Here is a 14228-nt window from a genome sequence, read left to right on the forward strand (position 1 = left end):
TGCTTGCTGCTGCACGATTGATTGAAACTCAATCGCGCCGCGCGCTCTCTTGATTAACGAAGTGGGCGTACAGGAAACGGAAATACGTCATATTTCATCCAGCCTCTCCAGTTGTGTATATTCTATGGGAGCCAGTTATATGGAAACTTCTAACATGCACCACTGCCTTCTAAAACATCCAGATATTTGTTTGTCTACATGTTTTTGTGAGTGGATACCGTAAATTCTGCTTCCGCCACTCTACCCGTGTTTCTGAGTGACAAGGGAGCGTTTGATTACATTTTCACTGCATGTAAATTTAACGTTAGCTATCACTAGTCAAAATGGCGGACAACGACGACGAGAGCAATAACATGTCAAACGATACAGCCGCCGAAGACAGGAATAACAGCTCGCAAGTTCAGTCTGTCTCCGAGGTGGCACTTGGCGAGCAATCAACTGTGTCTCTCGCCAGTTTAGTCAGTCATGCCGCAGTAAGTAGCCAGTGTGTTGTAGCGGTGAATGTTGCTGGAGAGGCTACCAACACAGACGGCTTAGCAGAATTTTTCCACAGTAGCGAAGAACCATCCAAGGAAGAAAAGGATTGTGAAGCGGTCACAGAGTTGGTCGACAACGATGGTTTGGCTGAACAGCATGTTGTAACCTCCTTCATCCCTAAACCTGAGAATTGTGAAACCGCAGTAACAACAGATACTCAATGCGCTGCAGTTACCACAGAGTTGGTGAACGCTATTACGCCAACTACCACTATAATTTACGTTCAACCCGATGGTAGTTTTGTGGAGGGCTCTGGGTTGACTGCAGAGGAACAGAGGCAGTTAGTTGAACAGCTTGCAAAACAGCAGCTTGTTCAGGTATCAGAAAGTGAAGCTGCTCGTATATTAGAACAGAGCCAGGCCCCCAAACCACAACCTGTCGCTCCTCCGCAGCATCATGGATCCCTCGTACCAGTTGATCTGCAGCAAGTGATCGACCACGTCAACAAATCACCACAGGCTGTTTTGCAGCTGCAACAGTCTCATGTGAATTCCCCAAAAGTATTACCGAGAGTCGTGAATGAGCAACCTGTGTCTTACATCACTCTCGATCCGGGCAGCCTGTTATCAGGTGCTGGGCAGGTGAGTGTGACAACACGCCCACAGCCTCTTACCATTGTTCAGAATGCTTCACAGCGGCTTCAGAACGTCGCTAAGCACGTTGCCCTCCAACAATCTCAGAATGGCACCCGACTCATCCAACAAAAGGTAAAAAGCTTCAGTGCGCTCTGTCTGACCTCGGCACTTTGCTAACATTTTAATGCAGTCTCAATTTTACTCGTGGAATGTTGTTTTTTGGTCCTTATGGTAAAAACCTGTTATCAGCACTGGAGTGTACAGTTGTATTCCTGATTGTAAAAAAGACAACGGTAGTGTTAATACCAGTAAAATAATATCATGATACATTTGTTTCCAACCATTTAGCATTCTGTCAGTTTATCATGGACTGTTTAGCTGACTACTGTGTTTTGAGTGTCAGAATTCTGTGACTACTCTGTTTTGAGTGTCCCTATCTGTTTTACCAGCCGGTGGAAACCATCCGCATCCAGGTGCAGGTGCCTCAGAAAACAGAGACCAAGGAGCAGACAGTCACACTCCTTCAGCCCAAGCCAATGGCTGTGACTCCTATCCGGGGAAAAGTGTCCACAGCCTCGCTGGTCAGCAGCCCACAGGTCATTCACATCACGCCCCTGCCTGGCCAGCAGCAGTACATCTTGCAGAACCCCGGTGAGCCGCCCATTCAGCTGCTCTTGCAGCGGCCGACTCCGGTGGTCACTACAAGCCCAACCCCTGTGCTGCACAAGCCTTTCGTCCAGATACCCGTCAATGGCTCACCCGTGCGCCCACCCGCACCCAAAGTCACCCCAGTGGCTGTGTCAGTGCCCACATCTACAGTCACTGCCACTGCCACGGTCACAACGGCAACCAAACCTGTTCCTACCAAGCAGGCAGCTGTCGCCCCACCTGCTCCTGCTCCTGCCCCTGCCCCACCACCCACTGCCCCTGCTAGGGAGAAGGAGAAAGAGAGGCCCCGTGGAAGGAAAAGGGCCAAGAAGCCCCAGAAGATCCAGACCCGCTCGGGCAGGGTGTCTCGTCCGCCAAAGCACAAGGTGCGGGACTACAAGTTCATCAAGACGGAAGACCTGGCCGACAGCCACCAGTCCGACTCGGACGACTACTCGGAGATCAGCGTGGAGGATGAGGACGAAGACGGCAAGAAGAAGGGCGCGGATGTCAACTTCAACATCGCACCCAAAGGCTTCAAGTGTGACACCTGTGAGAAGTCCTACATAGGGCTGGGAGGACTGTCCAGACACTACAAGCTAAACCCCTCTCATGGCACTAGCCCGGCACCTAGCCAGGTCACTGGGGATGCACCCACAACGGTGAGCACTGCAGCTGGTGCTGAGATCTGCAGTCACACCATTACAAGTTGGATAGCTTGCACCATTTCATCAAACCCAAGGCTTAGGCTACATTGGCATGACATGTTATTTTGTTAGTCATATTTATTTCAGTATTTTACCTATGGGAGCTGCTGTTTTTTTTAAGACATATAGTATTGCTGGTCTTGCTAGATATGTTATCAAGTCAGGTCTCCTCATGAGTACCATATTCAGCCTAGTCTATGAAAAAAGTAATTGAACAGGTGTTCTCACACATGCAGTGCCTAGAGGCTGAACAACCATGCTCAATTAGCAAGAATAAATAATGTGTTTAAGTATCATGTGTGAATGGCACCTCTTCTGCAGGCTGAGGCGGTGACTGGTGGACAACAGGAGCAGCAACAGCCACGAGGCCCTGGGAGGCCTAGAGGGCCAGGCAGACCGGGGAAAACCCGCCTCGTAGGACGGCCTCCCAAAAGGGGTCGGCCTGGTCGCCCACCTAAGATCCAGCCGCCCAACATCGCAGAGCAGCAAGCACAGAGACGAAAAGCACGACTGAGAGAGGTATGGCCACAGAGGCATAGTGGGAGAGGGACGATACATTCCTTACATTCAGAATGGAGTCCTCAGAAGGGAGATGGATGTTTGGTTTATGAGAGTAAGGATTTATGGAATAAGCATATTTATGGCATGCTGGGCCAAAGCACAGGGCCGAAGATGTCTAGGTCAAAACAACAGATATAACACACACAGACTGGTCAGGTGATGTTGAAATGGGACTGTAGCATTTAGAACAATGGTTCCCAACCTGGGGTCCAGGGTCGCCAGACATTGCAGGGGGTCTGCACAATGTTGCGTGTGCTGAGGCTGTAAGGTTACCAAAATCAAATTGCGCACATTACATGTATAAAATCCCAATAACACACCCAGTTGGATAATCAAAACTCTGTATAATCCAAATCAAAATATATTTTTGGTGCACATTTAAATCCATGTTGCTATTTATTATCTCTGACCTCAGAACTTGCGTAAGCAACCTTTAGGTCAGGCCAGGCTAGTCATTGGTGTGTATGCGGGTAGTAGTTCAGGCAGGGGGCCCTGGCTTTTCTTAGACACAGGCAAGGGGGCCTTCAAGGAAAAAAGGTTGGGAAACACTGATATAGACAACCGAGCATGCAAGGCATTTCTCCAGAGGCATGATTTAAACCAAGCTGTGCTGTACTTTAGTGAACCATGTGTTATTTTGTCATGTTTTGCGGCACAGGTATTAGAGCAGTGCAACAATGAGGACCTGATGGATGTCGTGTTCCCCAGGCTGTCGAAGGTCATGAGTGTTTGGGAGTTCATTCTGATGAAGGTAATCCTTGAGATGCACATTCTTGTTCATGAAACGCCACAAATGACCACTATGTGTGTCCACATCAATATCTTTGCTTTGCTGGAGAATGAACAATGCCTGAGTATTTATAGTGGTTCACATGGCTGTATGTCCTCATCATTCCTGGAGCCATCAACTGTGCTCAGTTAGGTACCACACAGTCATTAAAGGAATTACATGGAGTAAAATGCACTTTAGATCAATTTATGGATGATTGGGGAGTACATACGTTGAGTTGACATCAAATCATGTCATTTGGATGTGTTTTGAGAGAGTTCGATGTCAGCTCAACATATGTACTCCCAATCATCCGTAAATTGATCTAAAGTGCATTTTACTCCGGATAATTCCTTTAAATGCCCCAGAACTCAAGTTCTCAAATCAATCTTCATTCAGTACTTTGGACAGTCATCTATATTGACTTGTACTGTATGTCTCCAGAGTCATGGTCCAGGCAGACTAGCCCGGGTCATAACCATCCTGTGCTCCACTGGGCCCTGCGGTGGTGCGCTCAGTAATGAGGTCCAAACAAAGCATGCAGTCATTAGTGCCCATGGCTGAGTGACCCTAACACGGACACCCTTGCTGCAGGTGGAGAGGGCCCGGACAGCCAAGCCCCAGTTCTCAGACGTGTACCGTGAATTTGAGCAGTTACATGGCCAGGTGAAGAAGATGGCTCAGCATCATCCGGTCGGCCAGCCTCTGGAAGTGCACAACATGGAGGTATGTGGGTGTGTATATTATGTGGTAGGGTGGTGTATATTGCATGGAAAAGAGAGAGAGGGGGGGGGGGGGGGGTCCTGTGTAAGGTAACACTATAGTATTTGTGCTTGTTTGTATTTATGTGTTATGAGCAGTTATTACAGAAGTCATCGGTGTGGAAGTTCTGGTTGGAGTGAAGGTTCTGCTCTGTTCACTCAGGTGCTGCGATCCCTCGGCATCACGGATCGTCCTAGCCAGGCAAAGCCACCCGTTTCTGCACCAACACCAACAGCCACCCCCACAGGTTCTCAAGAGGGAATGGCCACTAAGAACATTAGACATATGGAGGTGAGATTTTTAAGACTGTCAAACATTTTTTCACACAATTTTGTTGTGATTAATGGTGATATGAATATTTATATTTAGATATTTTTAGATCATTTTAAGGACATTTTTAATTTGGATAAAGACTCCTGGTGTTTCTTCAGTATTTGCTGTTGTCCTTAGAGTGTCAAACTCTGAATTGCTCAATTTGATGCCCCCTTGTTTGCTTGTTTGCTCTCAGAATACCAAAATGCTGCCGCCAGCCAAAAGGTTCAAAATGGAGAACCGCTGTGGAGAAACAAATGGGTTTCAAATCAGCCAGAACGGTCTTCAGAAGCCTCTAGTGCAGGAGGCCTCCAAAAAGGGTTTGTTTAAATCTACACATTTTAATTTCACTGAGCGTTCCTCAGACTGCAGTGTTAATATGAAGATCGGCCAAATTCAAATCACAAATATTGCTGACAGGATAATTAAAACAATAATAGAATAGCATATGATCCTTTGAGCTGGGCTATACAGGTGGAATGTTGCTTTATTAGTCAACTTGATCCGCAGAAATCTCACCGCATCTAAATTAATATTGAGAATAACAATCTACTGAGGGGCAGGTTCTGAACCTAGGATTAGAAATGTAGGATTCATTCTGTTTTATGTTGGCGTTGACATCTGGAGCAGAATGATATACTGCTTCTACAGTACCAGTTTGCATGCATTGGCTCTTGACCTTGTTCTTATCCATCCCTGTGCTGTGGTGTTTCCGCAGTGGAGACTGCTGTACAGGCTGCCACCACTGCACTACCGAAGCAGCCCCAGCCCCTGGCCCAGACGGCGCTCTCTGTCCCCAACTCGGGCACAGTAGCAGCGCTGGCCGCCCCGGCCCCGGCGGCCGCCGTAGCCGAGCCCATGGAGACGGACTCCGTAGCCGTTTCCCTGGGGTCCCAGCAGGCGCCCGCCGCGCTCATGGAGTCCTCCGGTGGCGAGATCTCGGAACTGTCTCAGGACGAGGGCGGCGCGGCCGTGGACATTGCCGAGCAGATGCAGGAGCTGGAGCAGGCGCTGAGCTCCGAGCCTCTGCAGCCCGAGAGCCACGCGGAGGAGCCGCCGCCGCAGGAGCAGAGCGGCGAGGGTCAAGTCCAGGAGCAGGGACTCGATCGGGTCTACATGCAAGCGGAGGGCGGCGAGCTTCTGGTGCAGCACAATCCGCTGACGTCGGAGGGCATCGTGACCGTAAACGTGCCCGATGTCGTCACTTCCACGACCACCGCGGCCAAACACATCCAGGCACCACAGAAGGTCGCCCTCGAGAATGTGGACGCTCTGCTGAGCTTCGAGACGGACGACGCCAAAAAAGAAAGCGCAGATGCTCATGTTGCTGGATCTCAGCACTGAGCTTAAACACACAAATACCACGTGTGTTTCATCATATTGCATAGTATCCCTGTGACACAGGATGTCAAGCAGGACTGCCCCATCAGTTCTTTGCTGGCGATCAGCCGTCCTTCAACACTAATCTGACTTTTCATATTGTAATCGAGTTTTGTTCATGTTCATCTAGCTGTTTGATGAAAACTCTTCTTGCTCAAGTGATTTGAGATGAATGTTTCATGAGGTACACCAGCAAACATAGGCCCTGTGTTATGATTAGAGTTGATGGTTTGGTGCATTATTTGCATATTCATGGGGAACATCAAGCTCTTATTTTCATTAAGCTGTGAAATAATTAATAATTATATATTTATCCCTTTTTAAGTCATCCTTCTGACTGTAATCATAACTCAAAAGAACATGTAACAGCAGCTAATATTGCAAATCAAACTGAAGTTTGAGGCGTGATTTTAGGTTTCCGTTCAGGCTAATTGCACAATATGTTCAAAGAGTACCAGGCAGTAATAAATAAGTGTTTTGACTTTGGTTTCATCTTGAGGTGTGTAGCTTTTTAGGTCTCCCAGATATTTAGTGGACTGTTTCAGTTTTGCGTTCCCCAAATTTCAGTTGGATTTGAAGTTTTGTTTGTATGAAAGAGAGTGTGTGTGTGGTATGCCTGGAGCGTCTGGAGCAGAGAGCACATTTCCTGCCAGTGTCACTGGCCACCTCTGCAGTGTATCATAGTTTTGTTTGTTTTATTAATTATATTGTTTTGTAAGCATGTTTACTCTCAAATGAAAAAAGCAAACAATAAGAGCTCTTTTCAGTGTTTTTGTTCCTTTGTATAGATTTGTAGCTCTCTGTTGATCAAATTTGTCTGTGACATGTTTATATGTAGATAAATGTCCTGTTTGAAGGCAGTCTTTGAAGTTGTTGCACTATTTTATTACTTTTTTAATATAAATATTCCACTGTACCGTGTTTTTCTTTCAGTCATATGTTTGAAATATCAAGAGGGACATATGTAAAGGGGAGAATTAAATTACATCTCCTAAAACTCAGTGGCGTTGTTAAATGTTTCCACACTTTAACCATTTACAGCAAGTACTTCTACTCCAGAAAAGGCTTATTATCAAAGCAATAATGCTCCTTCCTTAGTGAGGCAGTCCTTTTCATAACAGTTCACACCAGACACCACTCCAGTTTAGACAGCCAAATTGTTGATGCGGGGTCATTCAGACCTTCCCAAGTGTCTCACTGTCCACATCGATTGACTTATCCAGCATCTCACCTTCTTCCATTTGAAGGTGCAATCTTTTGCTGAAACCTTGTGGCAGGACTTGGAAATCACAAGAAAGGCCAGTGTATTCCCGAGCAATAGATACCTGGACATTTAAGACTGTACCAAAGGTAGAATTCTGCCATAGGTGCTAACTATGTGCGTAGGCTGGCAGATTTAGAACAGATCTTCGTGTCCAGTAATCCAAATTTCAGTTAATACAGTAACCGAAGTGTAGTGAATGTTTTTCAAAACCCTGTGCCTTGTGAACAATGGACACGCCCCAAGGAGCACATGGGGCGATTTACAGCGTCCTGTGTCCTGTCTCTAGCAGCAAGCTCTCCAGGAGCAGTTTGGTCTGGTCATCTAAGTACGGCTGGTACAGCCAGGAGGAGAGGTAGACCATGGACAGCTGCGGGTCAGAGGTGTGGGCCAGCTCCCGGAGGATGAGCTGCTTCAGTGCCAGCTCCTGCCTGTAGCATTTACACAACCTGGTGGACACATCCACTGGGAAATAGATAGATACATTACATACATAAGAGACCATTTTTAGTTCATGAAGGCTGTATACGATTGGTGTGATCAACATAAGGGCCCAATTGTATTTCACCTTATACAAAGATGATGAAACAATACAATGCTTGTTTTATGTTAAACTAATAGGACATATCCTGTCATTTATTTGCAATTACATAAATATAAAATGGTTATCTCTGTATTCATCTTGTCTTACCAAACTCGGATGTGGGCCATGTAAGGAAGAGTGGACAGTCTCTTCCTTTGGCTCCAAACTGAAATGTCTCCAGGTCACAGATGCCCTTCTCTGATGACACTATTTTTTCAATTTTTGAGACAATATGAGCCTGGAGAAACAAGATAGTTGAACATTAGGCGTCAATGTACCAAGTAAGAGTAAATTATATTTGACCAATGAATGCAAATTATATTAATGTGGTTGGTCTCACCATTTTTTCCACAATCTCCTGCAATTTGGTACACTCTTCTTCAAGGTCTTTAACAGACTTCAGTGTGTCTGCCCCAACAGGGGGTGTGACTGACTGGTCAGTGTCTGCCCCAGCTAAAAGATTCATCTCCTTCATTGGCCTAAAAGGTTGGAAATATCTTTATCTTTGTGTAGTATTAAACAATTCAAGCAGTCTTCCATTATGTAACTTCCATAGCCTTCAAGCCATTAGGCCTATGGTATTCACTTTCATATATGCCCATGACTGCTTAGACATTAAACAACCCTGAAACAAATGACGGGACATCAGCCAGGGTTTCCTCTGATAATAATACATGAAGAGGGAAATCCCCTACCCTCCTCCTCCCTGCCTTTCTGGAAGACAATCTTATGCATGTGTCTATGTTATTGGACATGTTCCTGCTGGGTTTTAATCAATGTGCCAATGATCTAGCCCTGGTTTCCTTACTCAACATGGGAATACTTACTCTTTACTTAATACCAGGTTGACTATTTTGGTTGCAGTTGCAGATCCTTCATCATTCAGCCGCTCCCATTTCAAAATGAAGTTGTGCCAATCTGCAGCATTGTCCTTCAGTTTTCTTGCACTTCCAGTCAAGTTCCCTTTCCTTCCTGGGGTTAAGCTATCTAGTATTAGGCCAAGAAAGACAAAAATGATACTGAACAAAAGTAGGTAAAAACTCGCTGCTGTCAGTGTCAACTGCCAACACAGACTACGAAGAGAAGACACGGGTGAGTAAACTTGTCTGCTAAAACAAAGATCGAAAGCGTCTTATGTTGAACGTGTTTGGGCAAAACGACGGCACATTAATGCAACTCATGCAAATCTTCAAGCAAAGATATATGTTAAGATTAAGATTGTCAAGTAGATACCTAGTTCCACCAGCAAACAGTAGTCAACAGTTTTTGCTCCTACTGGTAGACAACTGCTGTAGCAGCTACTTGTACAGGGCTAGCTTACCGTCCATTGTGTTGTTTTGTTACTTTCCCACAAACGAAACGCTGCCTGTTAGCACCCGTCGGCACACAAGTAGAGACTGTCTGTACACAAATAGATATGCTTGAATTCATATGAAACTTGCCTAAACTTCACTTCACATGCTAGAAGGAATCACCTCAGGCTTCTACTCCTTCTTAGCTTTGTCAGTGTTAATGAGCGAATCTGTGATATGGAAAGTCAGTACTGCCACCTATTGGTTGGATCTGTTAAAGACACGATCAAACTTCGTGACGTACACAACAAGGGAAACATCCATCTCCAAAAAAGGCATTTGAACTATTATTTATTTCAGGAGTTAAATGTTAAATAACAATCTTGGGTGACCTAGAAAGATTTCATTCACACAAGGCCACACCCTGTTAAATGACATCATGTGATGTCATAAAGCCACAAATATGACATCATAGAGCGCCTTACTGAAGAAGTTCATGTCACTTCAGTTTCAGTTCACTGAGCTACATTGCAGGCGACCAGAACTGGTTAGCCTACAGCATATGGTAAAATGGGATGACATTTAAAAAAAAAAAAAAGGTATGTGGAACAACTTTCAGGAATTAGCTTTTTAAACACAATTAATGTACTTATTATGGGTTATTTAGTAACCATAATCAAATCAAAATCCATATCGGCACTTATATTAAGCAACATGGCATGAGTGAGAGTGGGGTTAGTAGCCTAATGGATACACCCACAGCTGTGGTTCGGCCGTAGGCACTAGTACCGCAGGCATTAATTCATGGGGAAGCCTATATCCACTACCAACGCCACAACCATTAGTGATAAGATGCTAAGACTATTAGATCGGAACTTTTTGGGGGGTGTAAGATAAGCAAAATCTAAGTTAAAACCCAATTTAATATCTTAACACTCGATTAGTTGTAAATGGAACTGTCGTAAAAGCAATATCCTGTTGCCAAGCAACTGGAGACTCTTGTGAAAAAGTCTTTGCAATAGCCAATCAGCTAATCAGATAATTGCCTTTTGAAACACTTTGAAAGTTGCTATATGCATTCAGCGCCAAACATTGGGCAAAATGGTCGATAAGAAAATGAATGCCAATTGTACACAACAAGGGAGACATCCATCTCCAAAATTGGCATTTGAACTTTTATTTATTTCAGGAGTTAAATCAATGTTAAATTCCAATCTTGGGTGACCTAGAAAGATTTCCTTTACACAAGGTCACACCCTGTTAAATGACATCATGTAACTGCTGTGATGTCATAAAGCCACAAATGTGACATCATAGAGTGCCGCCTTACTGAAGAAGTTCATCTCAGTTCAGTTTCAGTTCATTGAGCTACAATGCAGGCGACCAGAACTGGTTAGCCTACAGCATTATGATAAAATGGGATGATATTCAAACAAAAAGGTATGTAGAATTTCAGGAGCTAGCTTTTAATTTAAACACAATTAATGTAATTGTTATGGGTTATTTAGTAACCATAGCCAAACCACAATTCATATCATCACACTTATATTAAGCAACATGGCATGAATGAGAGCGGGGTTAGTAATGGATACACCCACAGCTGTGGTTCAGCCGTAGGCACTAGTGCCGCAGGCATAAAGTCATGCGTAGGCCTATATCCACTACCAACGCCACAACCATGAGTGATACGATGCTAAGACTATAAGATCGGAACTTTTTTGGGGGTGTAGGATGAGCAAAATCTAAGTTAAAACCCAATTTAATATCTTAACACTCGATTAGCTGTAAATGGAACTGTCGTAAAAGCAATATCCTGTTGCCAAGCAACTGGAGACTCTTGTGAACAGTCTTTGCAATGTAGCCAATCAGCTAATCAGATAATTGCCTTTTGAAACACTTTGAAAGTTGCTATATGCATTCAGCGCCAAACATTGGGCAAAATGATCCATAAGAAAATGAATGCCAATTGTACACAACAAGGGAGACATCCATCTCCAAAATTGGTATTTGAACTATTATTTATTTCAGGTGTTAAATCAATGTTAAATTCAAATCTTGGGTGACCTAGAAAGATTTCCTTTACACAAGGCCACACCCTGTTAAATGACATCATGTAACTGCTGTGATGTCATAAAGCCACAAATGTGACATCATAGAGTGCCTTACTGAAGAAGTTCATCTCAGTTCAGTTTCAGTTCATTGAGCTACAATGCAGGTGACCAGAACTGGTTAGCCTACAGCATTATGATAAAATGGGATGATATTCAAACAAAAAGGTATGTAGAACAACTTTCAGGAGCTAGCTTTTTATTTAAACACAATTAATGTAATTGTTATGGGTTATATAGTAACCATAGCCAAACCAAAATTATCATCACACTTATATTAAGCAACATGGCATGAATGAGAGCGGGGTTAGTAATGGATACACCCACAGCTGTGGTTCGGCCATAGGCACTAGTGCCGCAGGCATAAAGTCATGCGTAGGCCCATATCCACTACCAACGCCACAACCATGAGTGATACGATGCTAAGACTATAAGAGCAGAACTTTTTTGGGGGGTGTAGGATAAGCAAAATCTAAGTTAAAACCCAATTTAATATCTTTACACTCGATTAGTTGTAAATGGAACTGTCGTAAAAGCAATATCCTGTTGCCAAGCAACTGGAGACTCTTGTGAACCGTCTTTGCAATGTAGCCAATCAGCTAATCAGATAATTGCCTTCTGAAACACTTTGAAAGTTGCTATATGCATTCAGCGCCAAACATTGGGCAAAATGATCGATAAGAAAATGAATGCCAATTGTACACAACAGGGAGACATCCATTTCCAAAATTGGCATTTGAACTATTATTTATTTCAGGAGTTAAATCAATGTTAAATTCCAATCTTGGGTGACCTAAGATTTCCTTTACACAAGGCCACACCCTGTTAAATGACATCATGTAACTGCTGTGATGTCATAAAGCCACAAATGTGACATCATAGAGTGCCTACTGAAGAAGTTCATCTCAGTTCAGTTTCAGTTCATTGAACTACAATGCAGGCGACCAGAACTGGTTAGCCTACAGCATTATGATAAAATGGGATGATATTCAAACAAAAAGGTATGTAGAATTTCAGGAGCTAGCTTTTAATTTAAACACAATTAATGTAATTGTTATGGGTTATTTAGTAACCATAATCAAACCAAAATCCATATCATCACACTTATATTAAGCAACATGGCATGAGTGAGAGTGGGTTTAGTAATGGATACACCCACAGCTGGGGATAAAGTCATGGGTAGGCCTATATCCACTACCAACGCCATAACCATGAGTGATAAGATGCTAAGAGTAAGACTATAAGATTGGAACTTTTTAGGGGGTGTAAATGAGTGAAATTACATAAAAATACGTTTTTCTTTTCATCTCAACATGGATGATGGAAAGACTTTGAAAGTTACTATGCCTTCAGCACCAAACATTGGGCAAAATGATCGAAAAGAAAATCAATGCCAATTGTACACAACAAGGGAAGCGTCCATCTCCAACATTTTGGAGAAGTGCCCATCTCCAAACTTGTTTATTTCAGGAGTTAAATCAATGTTAAATTCCAGTCTTGGGTGACCTAGAAAGATTTCCTTTACACAAGGCCACACCATGTTAAATGACATCATGTAACTGCTGTGGTTGTCAAGGCAGTTACTACCTGTGGTCATTGTGGTGGATATAGGGCAACAGCCTGGACCAAGGGCATAATATGTCCTTGACATTACCATGTAACAATCAAAATATGAAAATTTGAATATGTTCACCAAAATCTATATGCCTTTAAAAGTCCTGCATGTAGTTCCTTTAACGGCAGTAGATACACGTTTAAAATAAGGATTGTTGTCTTTTCAGAAGATAATGGATTCTAATGAGCCAACTGCACCAGAGGAGAGAAGCATCACAACTAATGATGGTTAGATGTCCTAGTCTTTCCTTTCCATTATAACTTACTGTAACAATTCACCTATGCTAATAAAATGTGTTAATAATCTGTTATGTTATTCAGCTTCTCCATCTGCAGTTCAGCCATCCTCCCCAGAGCCCACAGCAGTAGAGGCTCACTTGGGAGTCCAGCACTTACTTTCCAACTCCAGGATCCAGATGGAGATGATGCCATTTTATGAGTACATTATGGATCTCAGTGAGGAGTAAGTTACTCTATGTGTCCACAATACATTTTCCATTGCATTATACTGTACCATTGTAGATAGTCATAGCAGTAAACTTATTATTTAATTCATTTTGCATATGTACCGAACATCTTGCTCTAACAGGTGCTTTAAAACCACAGTAACACAGTCAACAATCAATTTTAATGTTTTTCTCTGAAGGGAATGGGAATCATTTGCCAATGCTATGAACAACCCTGTAAGTATAATTTGACTTAACTGCTGTTTTGCAATCTGAAATCTTGTGTTGCAGTGTGGAGACAAAATCAAATGTTTTCTCCCCATTCAAAACAGGTGACAAAGGCACAATTTCTCACAGTGTGCGTGAACGTAGCTAAGCATGTTACTTTGAGTGCATTAAAAATAATCCTACCAAGCCTTGCCAGGAGGCTAGGAGAGGACCCGGGATTGTTGACGGTACCAGATGAGAGCCATGGCTATGCAAACATTATTGGCACCAGTCCAAACAACCCATCTGTAATTTACATTGAAGATGATCTGGATGTCATTGAAGTTGATAAGGGGGTCTTGACCAAGGTCATCCATAAAACAGGTAGCAGGTCATCTGTAAGATCCTGTGATGAGCCACCCATGAGCTCACACAGTTCTTCTGGAAAGAGGTATGTTGTGCCAAA

General features: G+C 43.5%; 2 protein-coding genes and 1 long non-coding RNA gene across 5 annotated transcripts; 2 read left to right on the forward strand and 1 right to left on the reverse strand.

Annotated features, from left to right (window-relative positions):
* Nucleotides 1-97: 97 nt before the first annotated feature.
* On the forward strand, nt 98-7172 carry znf839 (zinc finger protein 839). 2 transcript variants are annotated; one of them, XM_062522617.1, is made up of 8 exons: nt 98-1244; nt 1562-2422; nt 2789-2986; nt 3687-3779; nt 4392-4523; nt 4722-4850; nt 5068-5191; nt 5590-7172. In XM_062522617.1, the coding sequence occupies exons 1-8, from the start codon at nt 324-326 to the stop codon at nt 6213-6215; spliced, it is 3084 nt and encodes a 1027-aa protein (XP_062378601.1). In that variant the 5' UTR covers nt 98-323; the 3' UTR covers nt 6216-7172. The 2 variants fall into 2 exon arrangements, with proteins under 2 accessions (XP_062378601.1, XP_062378602.1); XM_062522618.1 differs by having other exon boundaries at nt 98-1118.
* cinp (cyclin dependent kinase 2 interacting protein) lies at nt 7115-9603 on the reverse strand. Of its 2 annotated transcripts, none has more exons than XM_062522619.1 (5): nt 9417-9603; nt 8923-9078; nt 8436-8574; nt 8204-8333; nt 7115-7977 (listed from the first exon to the last, which is right to left on the reverse strand). In XM_062522619.1, exons 1-5 carry the CDS (start codon nt 9524-9526, stop codon nt 7775-7777), a joined length of 738 nt encoding a protein of 245 aa, XP_062378603.1. In that variant the 5' UTR covers nt 9527-9603; the 3' UTR covers nt 7115-7774. The 2 variants fall into 2 exon arrangements, with proteins under 2 accessions (XP_062378603.1, XP_062378604.1); XM_062522620.1 differs by having other exon boundaries at nt 8923-9082; nt 9417-9556.
* On the forward strand, nt 8828-13530 carry LOC134067362 (uncharacterized). The gene is made up of 3 exons (XR_009936499.1): nt 8828-9187; nt 13277-13337; nt 13431-13530. It is a non-coding gene; the product is annotated as an uncharacterized LOC134067362 (long non-coding RNA).
* The last annotated feature ends 698 nt before the right edge of the window (nt 13531-14228 follow it).

This window comes from Sardina pilchardus, chromosome 20, assembly GCF_963854185.1.
Source record: "Sardina pilchardus chromosome 20, fSarPil1.1, whole genome shotgun sequence".
Classification (NCBI taxonomy): Eukaryota; Metazoa; Chordata; class Actinopteri; order Clupeiformes; family Clupeidae; genus Sardina; species Sardina pilchardus.